Source organism: Physeter macrocephalus, chromosome 18, assembly GCF_002837175.3.
Source record: "Physeter macrocephalus isolate SW-GA chromosome 18, ASM283717v5, whole genome shotgun sequence".
Classification (NCBI taxonomy): domain Eukaryota; kingdom Metazoa; phylum Chordata; class Mammalia; order Artiodactyla; family Physeteridae; genus Physeter; species Physeter macrocephalus.
In genome coordinates this window covers 50665378-50678565 of record NC_041231.1, presented here as the reverse complement: position 1 = coordinate 50678565, position 13188 = coordinate 50665378, and the positions used below count along the sequence as shown (strand labels likewise).

Genomic DNA, 13188 nt, shown 5'->3' with positions numbered 1-13188 from the left:
CAAATAAATAAATAAATATTTTTTTAAAAACCCAGCAATAACAGCTATTTTTTTTTAAAAAAAGGAAGCATGCTATTTAAAAATAAATAAATAAATGTAGAAAAGGGACTTTCTTGGTGGTCCAGTGGCTAAGACTCAGCGCTCCCAATGCAGGGGGCCCGGGTTCGATCCCTGGTCAGGGAACTAGATCCTGCATGCCGCAACTAAAGATCCTGTGTGCCGCAACTAAGGCCCAGGGCAGCCAAATAAATAAATAAATAAATAAATAAAATTTTTTTTAATGTAGAAAAAAAATGGGAAAATACAAAATCACCATTGGGTAAATACCACAGTAGTAACCTGTAGTAAAGAGCCACTGAAGAATACTAAAATTAATGTATGAAGTTTTGAGGAGAAACAGCATAATACATAACGCTAAAGTCTCTTCCCCAAGATATTTATTCATTACAATAGGACAAAGAGTAACTTTACAGTGTAGAAACTTGGCAGATAATCTTTTTAACTAAGTGATAAAGGTTAACTTAACCAGTAGTAAGATATACTGAAACATGTGCATCCTACTACAGTGCAATATAGTCTGTAGTGAGTTAATGGATTTACACCAAAATTAATTTCCTAGTTTTGATAATGGCACTATTATTATGTAGGATGTTAACATGAAAGGAAGCTAAATGAGGGGAACATGGGAATTCGCCACACTAATTTTTGCAACATTTCTGTAAACCTAAGATTATTTCAAAATACAATTTTTAAAGTCATTAAATGTATGTTAACAAATTTCCTAGATTATATACACACCTAAATTTTCACAGATGTCCTGAATATTAATGTCAGAATTCTTTGTAGTAGCCTTATCCACTGAAAGTGAAAGCCTTTCAAATGAACTACAGCTAACTAAAAATTATAATCAAAATCAAAATAAGAATGTCCATTAAAATTCATTTCCCTTGTATAGAAACGGGTAATTATTTCAAAGAACATCAGGAAATATAAATTCAAATATAAAATAATAGATACTAAATTTCTTTTTGCTTCTGCCTTGGGGCTGGGTCCATATCCCCAACCATGATCTACACCTCTTAGCTACCCAGAGTTATTTTTTAATTTTCTCCTTCAGTAATAAATAGGTCACCAATGTTAATACCTCCTAAAAAATACAAGATAACTGTTTTGAAGCAAGCACACAGGAAGGGGCAGAGTGCATAAGGATACAATTTTCAAAATTAGGGTTACCAAATAAATTGTCATAATTTTCATACGCAACATAAATATTATTAACTATCACTAGTTAAAGGAATTTTAAAAAATCATAGAACCTGAAGAACTCAAATGTACCTTAAATGCTGGTGTTTGAAGGGAAGTAGTGTAATTAGAGCTGAAATTCCCTAACTGCACCATGGCATCCAGAGCACTAGAGCAAATTCACAGGGGCTCCTCAGGTTATTTTAAATTTTCAAGCGACATCTGTCTGACACTGTCAAACTGCTATTAACTTGTTTGGATTTAACTACTTAATAAAAGGTACTGTTAATGTATTTATTTTGGCCTCTGGACACTGTGAACCAAGAAAGTTTGGAAACCTCTGTACTAGAGGATAATGAGAAATGAGATAAAAACAACTGTGGAAGCTCCTCTGAAGGAGCTTTCGGGGCACTCTCAAGGACTTCGGTGGTTGATATCATTTGCACTTTATCAAATCTGATTTTGTTAAAAAGCTATAGTTCATTTAAATACTTAAAATTTGAATACTTTCTCTATGTATGTGACAGCGTAGTAAAAATTTTTATAGAAGTCATGGCTTTCCTTTTTCTCAATACAGGTATATTATGCTACTACTCTTACAATTAGCACAGGGTTTTTGTTTTGTTTTTTTTAAGGCCTTTGGAGGCCCATCAACTGAGTAGAGAAAGTGAACAAGTGAGAGAAAGAATGAAGGAGAGGGCTTCCCTGGTGGCTCAGTGGTTAAGAATCCACCTGCCAATGCAGGGGACATGGGTTTGAGCCTTTGTCTGGGAAGATCCCACAGGCTGTGGAGCAACTAAGCCCGTGCGCCACAACTACTGAGCCTGCACTCCATAGCCCGCGAGCCACAATTCCTGAAGCCCGGGCACCTGAGCCCATGCTCTGTAACAAGAGAAGCCACCGCAATGAGAAGCCTGCACACCACAACGAAGAGTTGCCCCCGCTCACTGCAACTAGGGAAAGCCCGTGCACAGCAACAAAGACCCAACGCAGCCATCAATCAATCAATCAATCAATCAATAAAAAGAATGAAGGAGAGACATTAAAATATTTCATTTAGTTAATGTGGCAAGAAGTGAAAGAGAAAAAAGAATTAAAGTAATTTGTATACACATAAGAGAGTACATTAAGTAGAATCAAGTAGGTTGTGAAACAGAGCAAGGGAGACTTTACATTTGATCTGCCAGGTACTGAGATGAAATCAGGTATTGAAAAAGATCTGGTGAGGCTGGCCGGGAGGGTCAGCTAGAAGCATCTGATGACAATGTGACTAGGCCATAGCCAAAAGAAGGAGAAGGGCTTACGGTGAGCATATGAACAATAATAAGTGCTTTGCCTTCATCCTTTTAAAGTCCCCACCAAAATACATATATTTTAGTCCTAATTATAATGATTCTTCTTACCTGGATTTCATTTCCAGAACTGCAGTTATTTCTTGCTTGGAAGCCTGTACTTGGTATAAAAGCTTAATAATATAGTTAAAGTGTTCTGGGTCAAGTACCATCCCAGCTTCAACAAGCTGTAGAAGAGGGAAAAAAGTCGTCATTCTCATAAAAATATGAAAGAGTCAAAACCAATGTGTGTGGAAAAAACTAAGAGACTGATGGAAGAAGTGAAACATGGAGACAAACAGAATTAAACTTCATTTTAAAACTTTGAAGCATATTTTTCTTCAACTATTTGAGAACCACAATAAGACTGCTTACATCAAGAATTTAAAGCAAAAATGAAAATAATACTTTTGAATGCAAACTTGAATATTCTTCCTGTTCTCCAAGTTAGCTCAACCACTTTATCAGCTGTACCTCATTTGGTACTCACTCTGTCTTTTAGTAAGTATAGCACTGGTGGTTGTACTGTATCCCTGATGATAAAATTCCTGAGAGGTATTAAACTGAGGTTTTCTACAATGACTACAAGTGAGCAGTAATTTCTTTTTATTTTTTTAATTTTAAATTTAGCTATCGGGCTTCCCTGGTGGTGCAGTGGTTGAGAGTCCACCTGCCGATGCAGGGGACACGGGTTCGTGCCCCGGTCCGGGAAGATCCCACATGCCGCAGAGCTGCTAGGCCCGTGAGCCGTGGCTGCTGAGCCTGTGCGTCCGGAGCCTGTGCTCCGCAACGGGAGAGGCCATAAAAAAAAAAATTTAGCTATTGTTGAGATATAACTGACATGCAGCACTGTATAAGTTTAAGGTGTACAGCATAATAATGACTTACACACATCACGAAAAGATTACAGTAATTTGAGTGAACATCCATCATCTCATATACATACAAAATAAAAGAAAAAAAATTTTTTGCTTGTGATGAGAGCTCTCAGGATTCACCCTCTTAACAACTTTCATATAGAACACACAGCCGTGTTCATTCTATTCTTCATGTTGTATAATACATCCCTAGTTCTCATTTATCTGATAACTGGAAGTTTGTACGTTTTGACCACCTTCATCCAATTCCCAATCCCCCCCGCCACACCGGCCTCTGGTAACCACAAATCTGATCTCTTTTTCTATGAGTTTGTTTTCTGAAGTATAATTAACCTACAACACTACGTTAGTTACTGGTGCACAACATGGTGATTTGATATTTCTGTACATTACAAAATGATAACCATAAGTCTAGTTACTATCTGTCACCATACAAAGATACTACATTATTAATGATTATATTCCCCATGCCCCGTACATTTCATCCCTGTGACTCATTTGTTATGTAACTGGAAGTTTGAGTAATTCTTTTTTTTTTTTTTTTTTTTTTTTTGCTGTACGTGGGCCTCTCACTGTTGTGGCCTCTCACTGTTGTGGCCCCTCCCGTTGCAGAGCACAGGCTCCGGACACGCAGGCTCAGCGGCCATGGCTCACGGGCCCAGCCGCTCCGCGGCATGTGGGATCTTCCCGGACCAGGGCACGAACCCGTGTTCGGCATGTGGGATCTTCCCGGACCGGGGCACGAACCCGTGTTCCCTGCATTGGCAGGCGGACTCTCAACCACTGCGCCACCAGGGAAGCCCTCAAATCTTTTTGAAAAAGAAAACTTTCTTTAATCATCCTTAAGAAGTAGAGATGAGGACAGTTCACGAATCTGAAAGAAGTCACCTCAAGTACTAAGAACTATTTAATTAAGGGGAAGCCCTGTCAGTCACTGGAGTCTGTTTATAAACCCTATTTTGGGAGAAAAAGAACATTTCTGAAAACAGAATTCTTTGGCATTAAGAATGTGAGTAAAAAGCAATTTAAGAGCGTAAGCAGAAATCATTATTTTCTTGGTTATTCAGTATTAGAGAATAAAAGGGATAAAATGAAATCATACCTTGTAAAAGATATCAATTAAAGCAGGTACAGCATTCCTTAATTTCATAGTTGCCACACACTCAAATGTTTTTAGTAATATTTTCAGAGCAGGCTGGATAAAACAAAAAAATTACACTCATTTTCATGTCTCCTTTCAGTACACCTTAAGTTTCTCAAATTCGTTTATGCTGGAAAAAAAAAGTGTTCTCTACGAAGTATTCAACAAACAGAAATGTAACTGCTCAATTATACAAACAAGAAATATAACAGATAAATTAATTTAAAATATTAGAAAAATATATTTTCAGTTACTTACCAGCATTTTAACCATTATGCTGAGGCTCATGACCTGAAATACTTCTTTCAGTAAACAATGTTTGAGTAGAGAATTGAGAAGGTTATTTAGCACTTGTAGATCAAAGTGTATACCCGGAGGGAACTTTCTGTAGTACGCCATAAACATGTTTACTAAAAAGGAAGAAGTATATATTAAAGTTAGTTGCTGCTTTTAAGACATTCATCTTTCCTAAATTAGACAATCTTTCCATATTTAAAGATCAAGTAGTATAAATTCATTTTCTTAAAAGGTACACTTCCAGTATCAGAAATACATGATGAAAATAAATTAAAGCAAAAGTTAATGGCAATAACATGTTAACCAGGATGTTAGGCACTAGATTGGGAGCTAACTCACGTGTTATCCACAAAAAATAGGGCCAAACTGCCTCATACATAATGGTCTAAATACGAACTCCTAAGGAGCCACACTCCCATGGAGATTTCAGGCAGTGGCCTGTTTAGGGGTGGATGCAGACTATTTTGACATATACCCCCTTCTTGCTGTTTTAACCCCCATCAACATGTTGACCCTGGGGATATTTTTACTCCAAGTTATGATAAAAACATTCTACCAAAAATTATAACACTTCTTAATTTCCTTTGAGAAAGTAGTTTCTTAACGGACACTTGGGTTGCTTCACATTTTACTGTGAATAATGCTGCTATAAACATGGGTGTACAAATATCTTTTGAGACCCTGCTGTCAATTCTTTTGTGTATACATCAAGAGAAGAATTGCTGGGCCATATAGTAACTCTATTTTTAATTTTTTGAGGAACTGTCATACTGTTTTTCCACAGTGTCTGTACTATTTCACATTCCTGCCGATAGGGTACAAGGGTTCCAATTTCTCCATACCCTCACTAACACTTGTTGTTTTCTGTTTTTTTCAATAGCAGTAATCCTAATGGGTGTAAGGTGGTATCTCAATGTAGTTTTGATTTGCATTTCCCTTAGGATTGGTGATACTGAGTATCTTTTCACATGCTTATTGGCCATTTGTGTATCTTTGGAGAAATGTCTTTTCAAATACCTTGCCTATTTTTGAATCAGGTTTTGTTGTTGAGTTTTAGGGGTTCTCTGTATATTCTGGATACCAATCCTTTATCAGATATATGATTTACAAATACTTTCTCCCATTCTGTGGGCCGCTGTTTTATCTTGCTGATATTGTCTCTTAATGAACAAAATTTTATATTTTTCATGAAGTTCAATTTGTCTATTTTTTCTTTGTTGCTATTGTCTTTGGTGTCATATCCAAGAAATCACTGCCAAATCCAATGTGTGATGCTTTTGTCCTTATGCTTTCTTTTCAGAGTTTTATTGTTGTAGGTCTTACATTAAGGTCTTTAATCAATTTTGAACTAATTTTTGTATATAGTGTTAGATAAGGGTCCAATTTTATTCTTTTGCTTGTGGATATTTAGTTTTCCCAGCACTAAAAAACTATCCTTTCACTAGTGAATGATCTTGCCATCCTTCTCAAAAATCATTTGACCATATATGTGAGGCTTTATATCCGGGATCTCTATTCTAGTCCATTGGTTTATATGTCTGTCTTTATACCAGTACCACACTGTTTTGATTACTATAGCTCTGTAGTAAGTTTTCAAGATAGGAAGTATGAGTCCTCCAGGCTTTTTCTTTTTTTTTTTTTCAGGTTTTTTCTTTTTCAAGATTATTTCAGGATTCCTTGGGGATCACTTGGGAAGTAATGACATTTTAACAATACTAAGTTTTCCAATCTGTGAACATGGGATGTGTTTCCATTGATTTATCTTTAATTTCTTTCAGCAATGTTTTGTAGATTTCATTGTACAAGTCTATCACTTCCTTGGTTAAGTTTATAAGTATTTTATTCTTTTTTATGCTATTGTAAACGGAATTGTTTTTGTAATTTCCTTTTCAGATTGTTCAATGTCAGTGTATAGAAATGCCCAGATATGGCTTTTTTAATGTTGAGGTAGTTTCCTTTTATTCCTAGTCTTTTGAGTGTTTCTATCATGAAAAGGTGTTGAATTTTGTCAAATGCTTTTTCTGAATCAATTGAGATGATCATGTGGTTTTTCCTCTTCATTCTGTTAATGTGGTGTATTACTCTGATTGATTTTTGTATGTTGAACTATCCTTGCATTCTAAGAATAAATTCCACTTGGTCATGGTCTACGATCCTTCCAATATACTGCTGAATTTGGTTTGTTAGTTTTTGTTGAGGATTTCTGTATCAATGTTCATAAGGGGTATCGATCTGTAGTGACCTTTTCGGCAGTTTCTTTATCTGGCTTTGGTATTAGGGCAATGGTAGTCTCAGCCTCATAGAATGCGTTAGCAAGTGTTCCCTCTTCAATTTTTGGGAAAAGTTTGAGGACTGATATTAGTTCTTTAAATGTGTGGTAGAACACACCAGTGAAACCATTCAGTGCAGGGTTTTTCTTTGTCAGAACATTTTTGATTACTGATTCAATCTCCTTACTAGCTGTAGATCTATTCAGATTTTCTATTTCTTCATAATTTAGTCTTGGAAGATTTTGTTTTTCTAGGAATTTGTCCATTTCATCTAAGTTATCCAATTTGTTTGGCACACAATTATTCACAGTATTCTAAGTATTTTTATTTCTGTAGAATCATATTATTGTCCCCACTTTTTTAATTTTAGCAATTTCAATCTTCTCTCCTTTTTTCTTAGTCCATCTAGCCAAAGATTTCTTAATTTTGTTGGTCTTTTTGAAACACCCGCTTTCAGTTTTATTGATTTTCTTCTCATTGTTTTTCTATTCTCATTGTTCTCTATTTCATTTATCTCTGCTCTGATTCTTATCATTTCCTTCCTTCTACTAGCTTTAGGTTTAGTTTGTTTTTTTCTCTAGTTTCTTAAGTTGTAAAGTTAGGTTGTTGATTTGAGATCTTTCTTGTTTTTTAACATAAACATTTATACAATAGCTATAAATTTCCCTCTTAAGTACCATTTTCACTCCATCTCATAAGTTTTGGAATGTTGTGTTTCATTTTCATTTGTCTCTAAGTATTTTCTGATTTCCCTTGTGATATCGTCTGTGATCCCTTGGTTGTTTAAAAGTATGTTCGATTTCCACAATTTTGTTAATTTTCCAGTTTTCTTCTGTTACTGGTTTCTAATTCCATCCTGTTGTGATCAGAGGAGATACTTTGTATAATATCTATCTTTTAAAATCTGTTGAGACTTAATTTGTGGCCAAACACATGGTCTATTGGGAAGGTGCCCCATGTGCTCTTGAGAAGAATATGTATACTATTGTTGTTGGGTAAAGTGTTCGGTATGTGTCTGTTAGATCTAGTGGGTATATTGTGTTGAGTCCTCTATTTCTTTACTTATCTTCTGTCTGGTTGTTCTATCCATTATTGTGAGTGGGGTATTGAAGTCTCCAACTATTATTGTAGAACTGTCTATTGCTCTCATTAATTCTGTAAGTTTTTTGCTTTATGTATTTTGATCATCTGTCATTAGGTATAAATGTTTATACTGCTGCTGTACTGAACCTTTCATTACTGTATATAATATCCTTCTTTGTCTCTTGTAACCTTTTTTGATTTAAAGTCTATTCTGTCTAATATTAGTATAGCCACTCCTGCTCTCTTCTGGTTACTATTTGTATAGAATATTTTTTCCATCCTTTCACTTTCAATCTATTTGTCTTTGGCTCTAAATTGAACATTTTGTAGACAGCATATAATTGGATAATGTGTTTTTATTCATTCTGCCAATCTGTGTCTTTTGAATGGAAAACTTAATCCATTTACTTTAAAAGTAATTACTGATAATGAAGGACTTACTTCTGATTCTGCTATTTGTTTTCTGTATGTCTCATAGCTTTTTTGTCCCTCATTTCCTGCATTACTCTCTTCTTTTGTGTTTAGCTGATTTTTTTTTTTTTTTTTTTTTTTTTTTTGCAGTACGTGGGCCGCTCACTGCTGCGGCCTCTCCCGTTGCGGAGCACAGGCTCCAGACGCGCAGGCTCAGCGACCCGTGTCCCCTGCATCGGCAGGCGGACTCTCAACCACTGCGCCACCAGGGAAGCCCTAGCTGATTTTTTGAGTGAGAGTTTTAAATCATTTTTCATTTCCTTTTGTGCATATTCTATAACTATTGAGGTTACCATGGGATTTATAGCAGCTTAACTTCAATAATATACAGAAACTCTGCTTCTGGGCTTCCCTGGTGGCACAGTGGTTGAGAGTCCACCTGCCGATGCAGGGGACACGGGTTCGTGCCCCGGTCCGGGAAGATCCCACATGCCGCGGAGCGGCTAAGCCCGTGAGCCATGGCCGCTGAGCCTGCGCGTCCGGAGCCTGTGCTCCGCAACGGGAGAGGCCACAACGGTGAGTGAGAGGCCCGCTAACCAGGAAAAAAAAAAAAAAAAAAAAAGAAACTCTGCTTCTTTAGAGCTTCATCCCCACCCCTTTCAGTTGCTAAGGTCACAAATTACATTTTCATATACTGTGTGCCTGAAAACATTAACTAACAGTTCTTTCAAATGCATCAGTCTCAAATAATATGGAAAAGAGGATTTGGAGTTACCAATCAAATTTATAATAATACTAGTTTTTACACTAATAATATACTTTTCTTTAAAGGTATTAGTTTCTTAAATCATGTAAAAAACAGAAAGTACAGTACAAACCATTGTTACAATAATACTAGCTTTTATAACTACCCATGTATTTACTTTTATTGAGATCCTTATTTCTCCATATGACCTCAAGTTACTGTCTCATGCCCTTTCATTTCACTTTGCAGGCCTCCTTTGAGCATCTTTTGAAGGGCAGGTCTAAAGGAAACAAACTCTCTCAGCTTTTGTTTATCTGGGAATGTCATACCAATAATTTATCCCTCAATTCTGAAGGACACTTTTGCTAGATATAGGATTCTCAGTTGACAGATATTTTCTTTTAGCACTTTGAATATATTGGCCTACTGCCTTCTGGCCTCCAAAGTTTCTGATGAGAAGTCTGCTTATAATCTTATTGAGGATCCCTTGTATGTGATAATTTGCTTCTCTCTTGCTGCTTTCAAGATCCTCTCTTTGCCTCTGGCTTTTGAAAGTTTGATTAAAACGTGTCTTGGTGTGTGTCTCTTTGAGTTCATCTTAGAGTTTGCTGAGCTTCTTGGATATTTATATTTACAACTTTCATCAAATTTGGGAAGTTTTCAGCCATTATTTGCTCAAATATTCTCTCTACCCCTTTCTCTTTCTCTTCTCCTTCTGAGACTTCCACAGTGTTCTGTTTCATGGTGTTCCTCAGGCTGTATTCACTTTTCTTCAAACTTTTTTCTTTCTGTTCCTCAGACCTGATAATTTCCACTCTCCTATCTTCAAGTTCTCTGATTCTTTTGCCTGCTCAAATCTGCCTTTGAATCCCTCTAGTGAATTTTTCAATTCAGTTATTGTATTTTTCAACTCCAGAACTTTTCTGGTTTCTTTTTAGGTTTCCTATCTCTCTGATATTTCCATTTTGTTCACACATTATTTTCTTGACTTTCCCCATATCTTCCTTAGTTCTTCAAGCACCTTTAAGACAGATGTTTTAAAATCATTGTCTGATTTATCTGCCATCAGGTCTTTTACAAGGATAATTTCTGTTGATTTATTTTTTCCTTTGAATAGGCCATATTTTGTTCATTTCTTTGTATGTCATATGACTTTTTGATTGAAAAGTGGGCATTTGAATCCAATAATGTGGTAACTCTGGAGCTCAGAATACATATATTTTAAAATATTTGAAGCTAATAGCTTTTTTCAGTTTACATTTATATAAACAAATTTTTATCTTTTGTGCTTCCTTTGATTACTCTAAACCACAGAAATTATCAACTTTCAAAAAAATCTGATTGAAAATGTTAATTCTTTTTACTGAATTACCAACATACTACAATTATTCATTTTGGGGTATGCTAAGCTGTAGTAGTTTTTCACCATGATTTTAGTCAAACAACTTTTGGAAAAAGAATTTTATGTGGAAATTCAAATATAAAACAGATAAAAATGAACTTATGGTTAAACAGGGTAATGGGGAGTCCTACCCTCTCAGTACCTCCCCTTGTGAACTAGGTGGTCCCTGAGGCCTCTCTGTAGAGCCTGAGCAGTTAGATCTATACTTTATAGCAGTGATATTCAGAGTTTCTCTTTCTAAGTTGCTATCCAGTTTTCCTAACATCATTCATAAAATGAGCCTTCCTTCCCAAACCCTATGGTCTTTCTAAACAGTAAACCTCTTCATACATAATATCAAGTTTATTCTAAGCTATCTATCTGTTCCGCTGATCTAACTTTCTACTTTCACATCAAACGTAATTTATATAGGTTTTTGCCAACTTCCTGCACTTATTCTTCACTATAGGTTTTTATTTTTGTTGTCTGTATTTATTGTTTTATAACTGAATAAACATGTATTTTTCCTTTTCCCATACTGGATATTCACACAACCGGAATTATGTTTTGGGGAGTTTTGCATTTTTCCCATGTCATCCTCTTTTCTTCCATATATGTTATGGAATTATTTCTGGAATATAAATGTTCATCCATATCTAACCATATGTAGCTTCTCCTCCTTGGTTATCACAACCTGTCAGGTGACAGGTATATTCCCTATATAGGCTCCTATTACTTCTACCTTAACTACTTCCTCCTTGCTACAGCTGGATTAAGTCCAGACTACCAGTTCCCTCATATGCTTCCTCTAATCCTTAGAGGAGATGATATCACCAGCAAAACAAACTTGTCAGAGATTTTGTTTTTAGCTAGATGAGATTTTAAGCAGATGAATATGGTGCTCTGTTACTATCATACTATGTGGTTTTGGTGGCTGTGTCAGGGTGACAAATGTAAAGCTTGGTCCCTTCCTCTTGGGGCTCACAATGTAGTAGGGGGAGATGGGAGCAGGGAATGGGATGAGGCTACAGAGTCAGATAAGGGCCTAATAGAGGAGATTATCCTGTTTCCTATGAGTAAGCTTTGGTCTTTGCTATGGGGAAGTGGGATAAAAGAAAGGGATGCTGGGTAGAGACAGCAGTGCCCTCTCTATTATAACACAGCATGCCCTATTTAGGGAACTGCACAGAACGATGGACAGTGCACTGGCTACAAGGGATAGTGTAAAAAGGAAAGGGATAATAAGTAAGGAAGATACAGTTTCTGAAAGATCCCTTCAGAAAGATTTTAAGCCAATTAAACAATTAAGCAATTAAGCCAATTAAACTGTAAATAAAATTTCTATGTCATGAAAATATCAGTATGTGAGGGAATTACAGTATTAGGTGGATTATAATTTTTTTATTAACCAAAATGCCACACTTATTATTAATCCTTTCTAAGACCAAGAGAGCTACTCTAAGGCATTCAGTTTTCGTACTCAAAAGTACTGAATTTACTTTCAAACTATTAAGACAATAGCACATTGTTTGAAACTCTCTTATTAATAAATTCATAGTAATCATTCCATTGTCTCATACCTGCACGTTGTAGCAAACAAAGCTCGTTGACACTTATGTATTTCTTAAACACATCCATACAAACCTATAAAAGTCACGAAAAATGTAAAATTACCTTTTTACATTTCGTAAAATCTAAACAAATTTTCAGTCCTATCTTTTTGCTTATTCCAATTTTTTTAAGTCAATTGAAAGCAATGGAATAAAGAAGCTGATGTTAGGTTAACTAAGATTTGAAATGTACACTGAATTCATTACAAAAATCTTATTCAGAGAATCTCTGTCAAAGAAACAGTCTAGGAAACGGAGTCAAGATTAGCAATCAACTGGCGAAGGGAGGACATCTTTTACTGGTATAAGGAGAAACACATGGACCAATGGATTAGAACGGAGATCCTATAAACAGATCCACTCATACACAATCAGCTGATTTATGACACGGTGATACTGCAGTGCAGTGGGGGAAAGGATGGCTTTGGGTCACCTGGAAATACACATGGGAAAAAATATGTATCTAGACCTTCTCACATCCTAAACAAAAATTAATTCTAGATGGCTTAGAGTTCTAAATATAAATATCAGACAAGAAAACTTTTAAAGGAAAAACATAAAAGAACATCTTCATGACCTTGGCAAAGCTTTCTTGAACAGCATGTAAAAAGTCAACACCATAAAAGGGAAAAAAAATGGATACGATTGGACTATATAAAGATTAATAATTTTGTTTACCAAAGACACTTTTAAAAGGGTGAAAAGTTTGACCCACCTCCTAGAGAAATGGAAATAAAAACAAAAATAAACAAACAGGACCTAATGAAACTTAAAAGCTTTTGCACAGCAAAGGAAAGCA

The 13188-nt window shown here is 35.8% G+C and overlaps 1 protein-coding gene across 1 annotated transcript in view; it reads right to left on the bottom strand.

Annotated features, from left to right (window-relative positions):
- TOPAZ1 (testis and ovary specific TOPAZ 1) overlaps positions 1 to 13188 on the bottom strand; it is a 67800-nt gene that overhangs the window by 24208 nt on the left and 30404 nt on the right. Inside the window, exons 9-12 of the mRNA XM_007129321.3 lie at positions 12360 to 12423; positions 4851 to 5002; positions 4554 to 4646; positions 2646 to 2761 (exon numbers count right to left, since the gene is read on the bottom strand). Of these exons, the coding sequence (XP_007129383.2) occupies positions 2646 to 2761; positions 4554 to 4646; positions 4851 to 5002; positions 12360 to 12423 (425 nt within the window). The remainder of the gene's footprint in view (positions 1 to 2645; positions 2762 to 4553; positions 4647 to 4850; positions 5003 to 12359; positions 12424 to 13188) is intronic.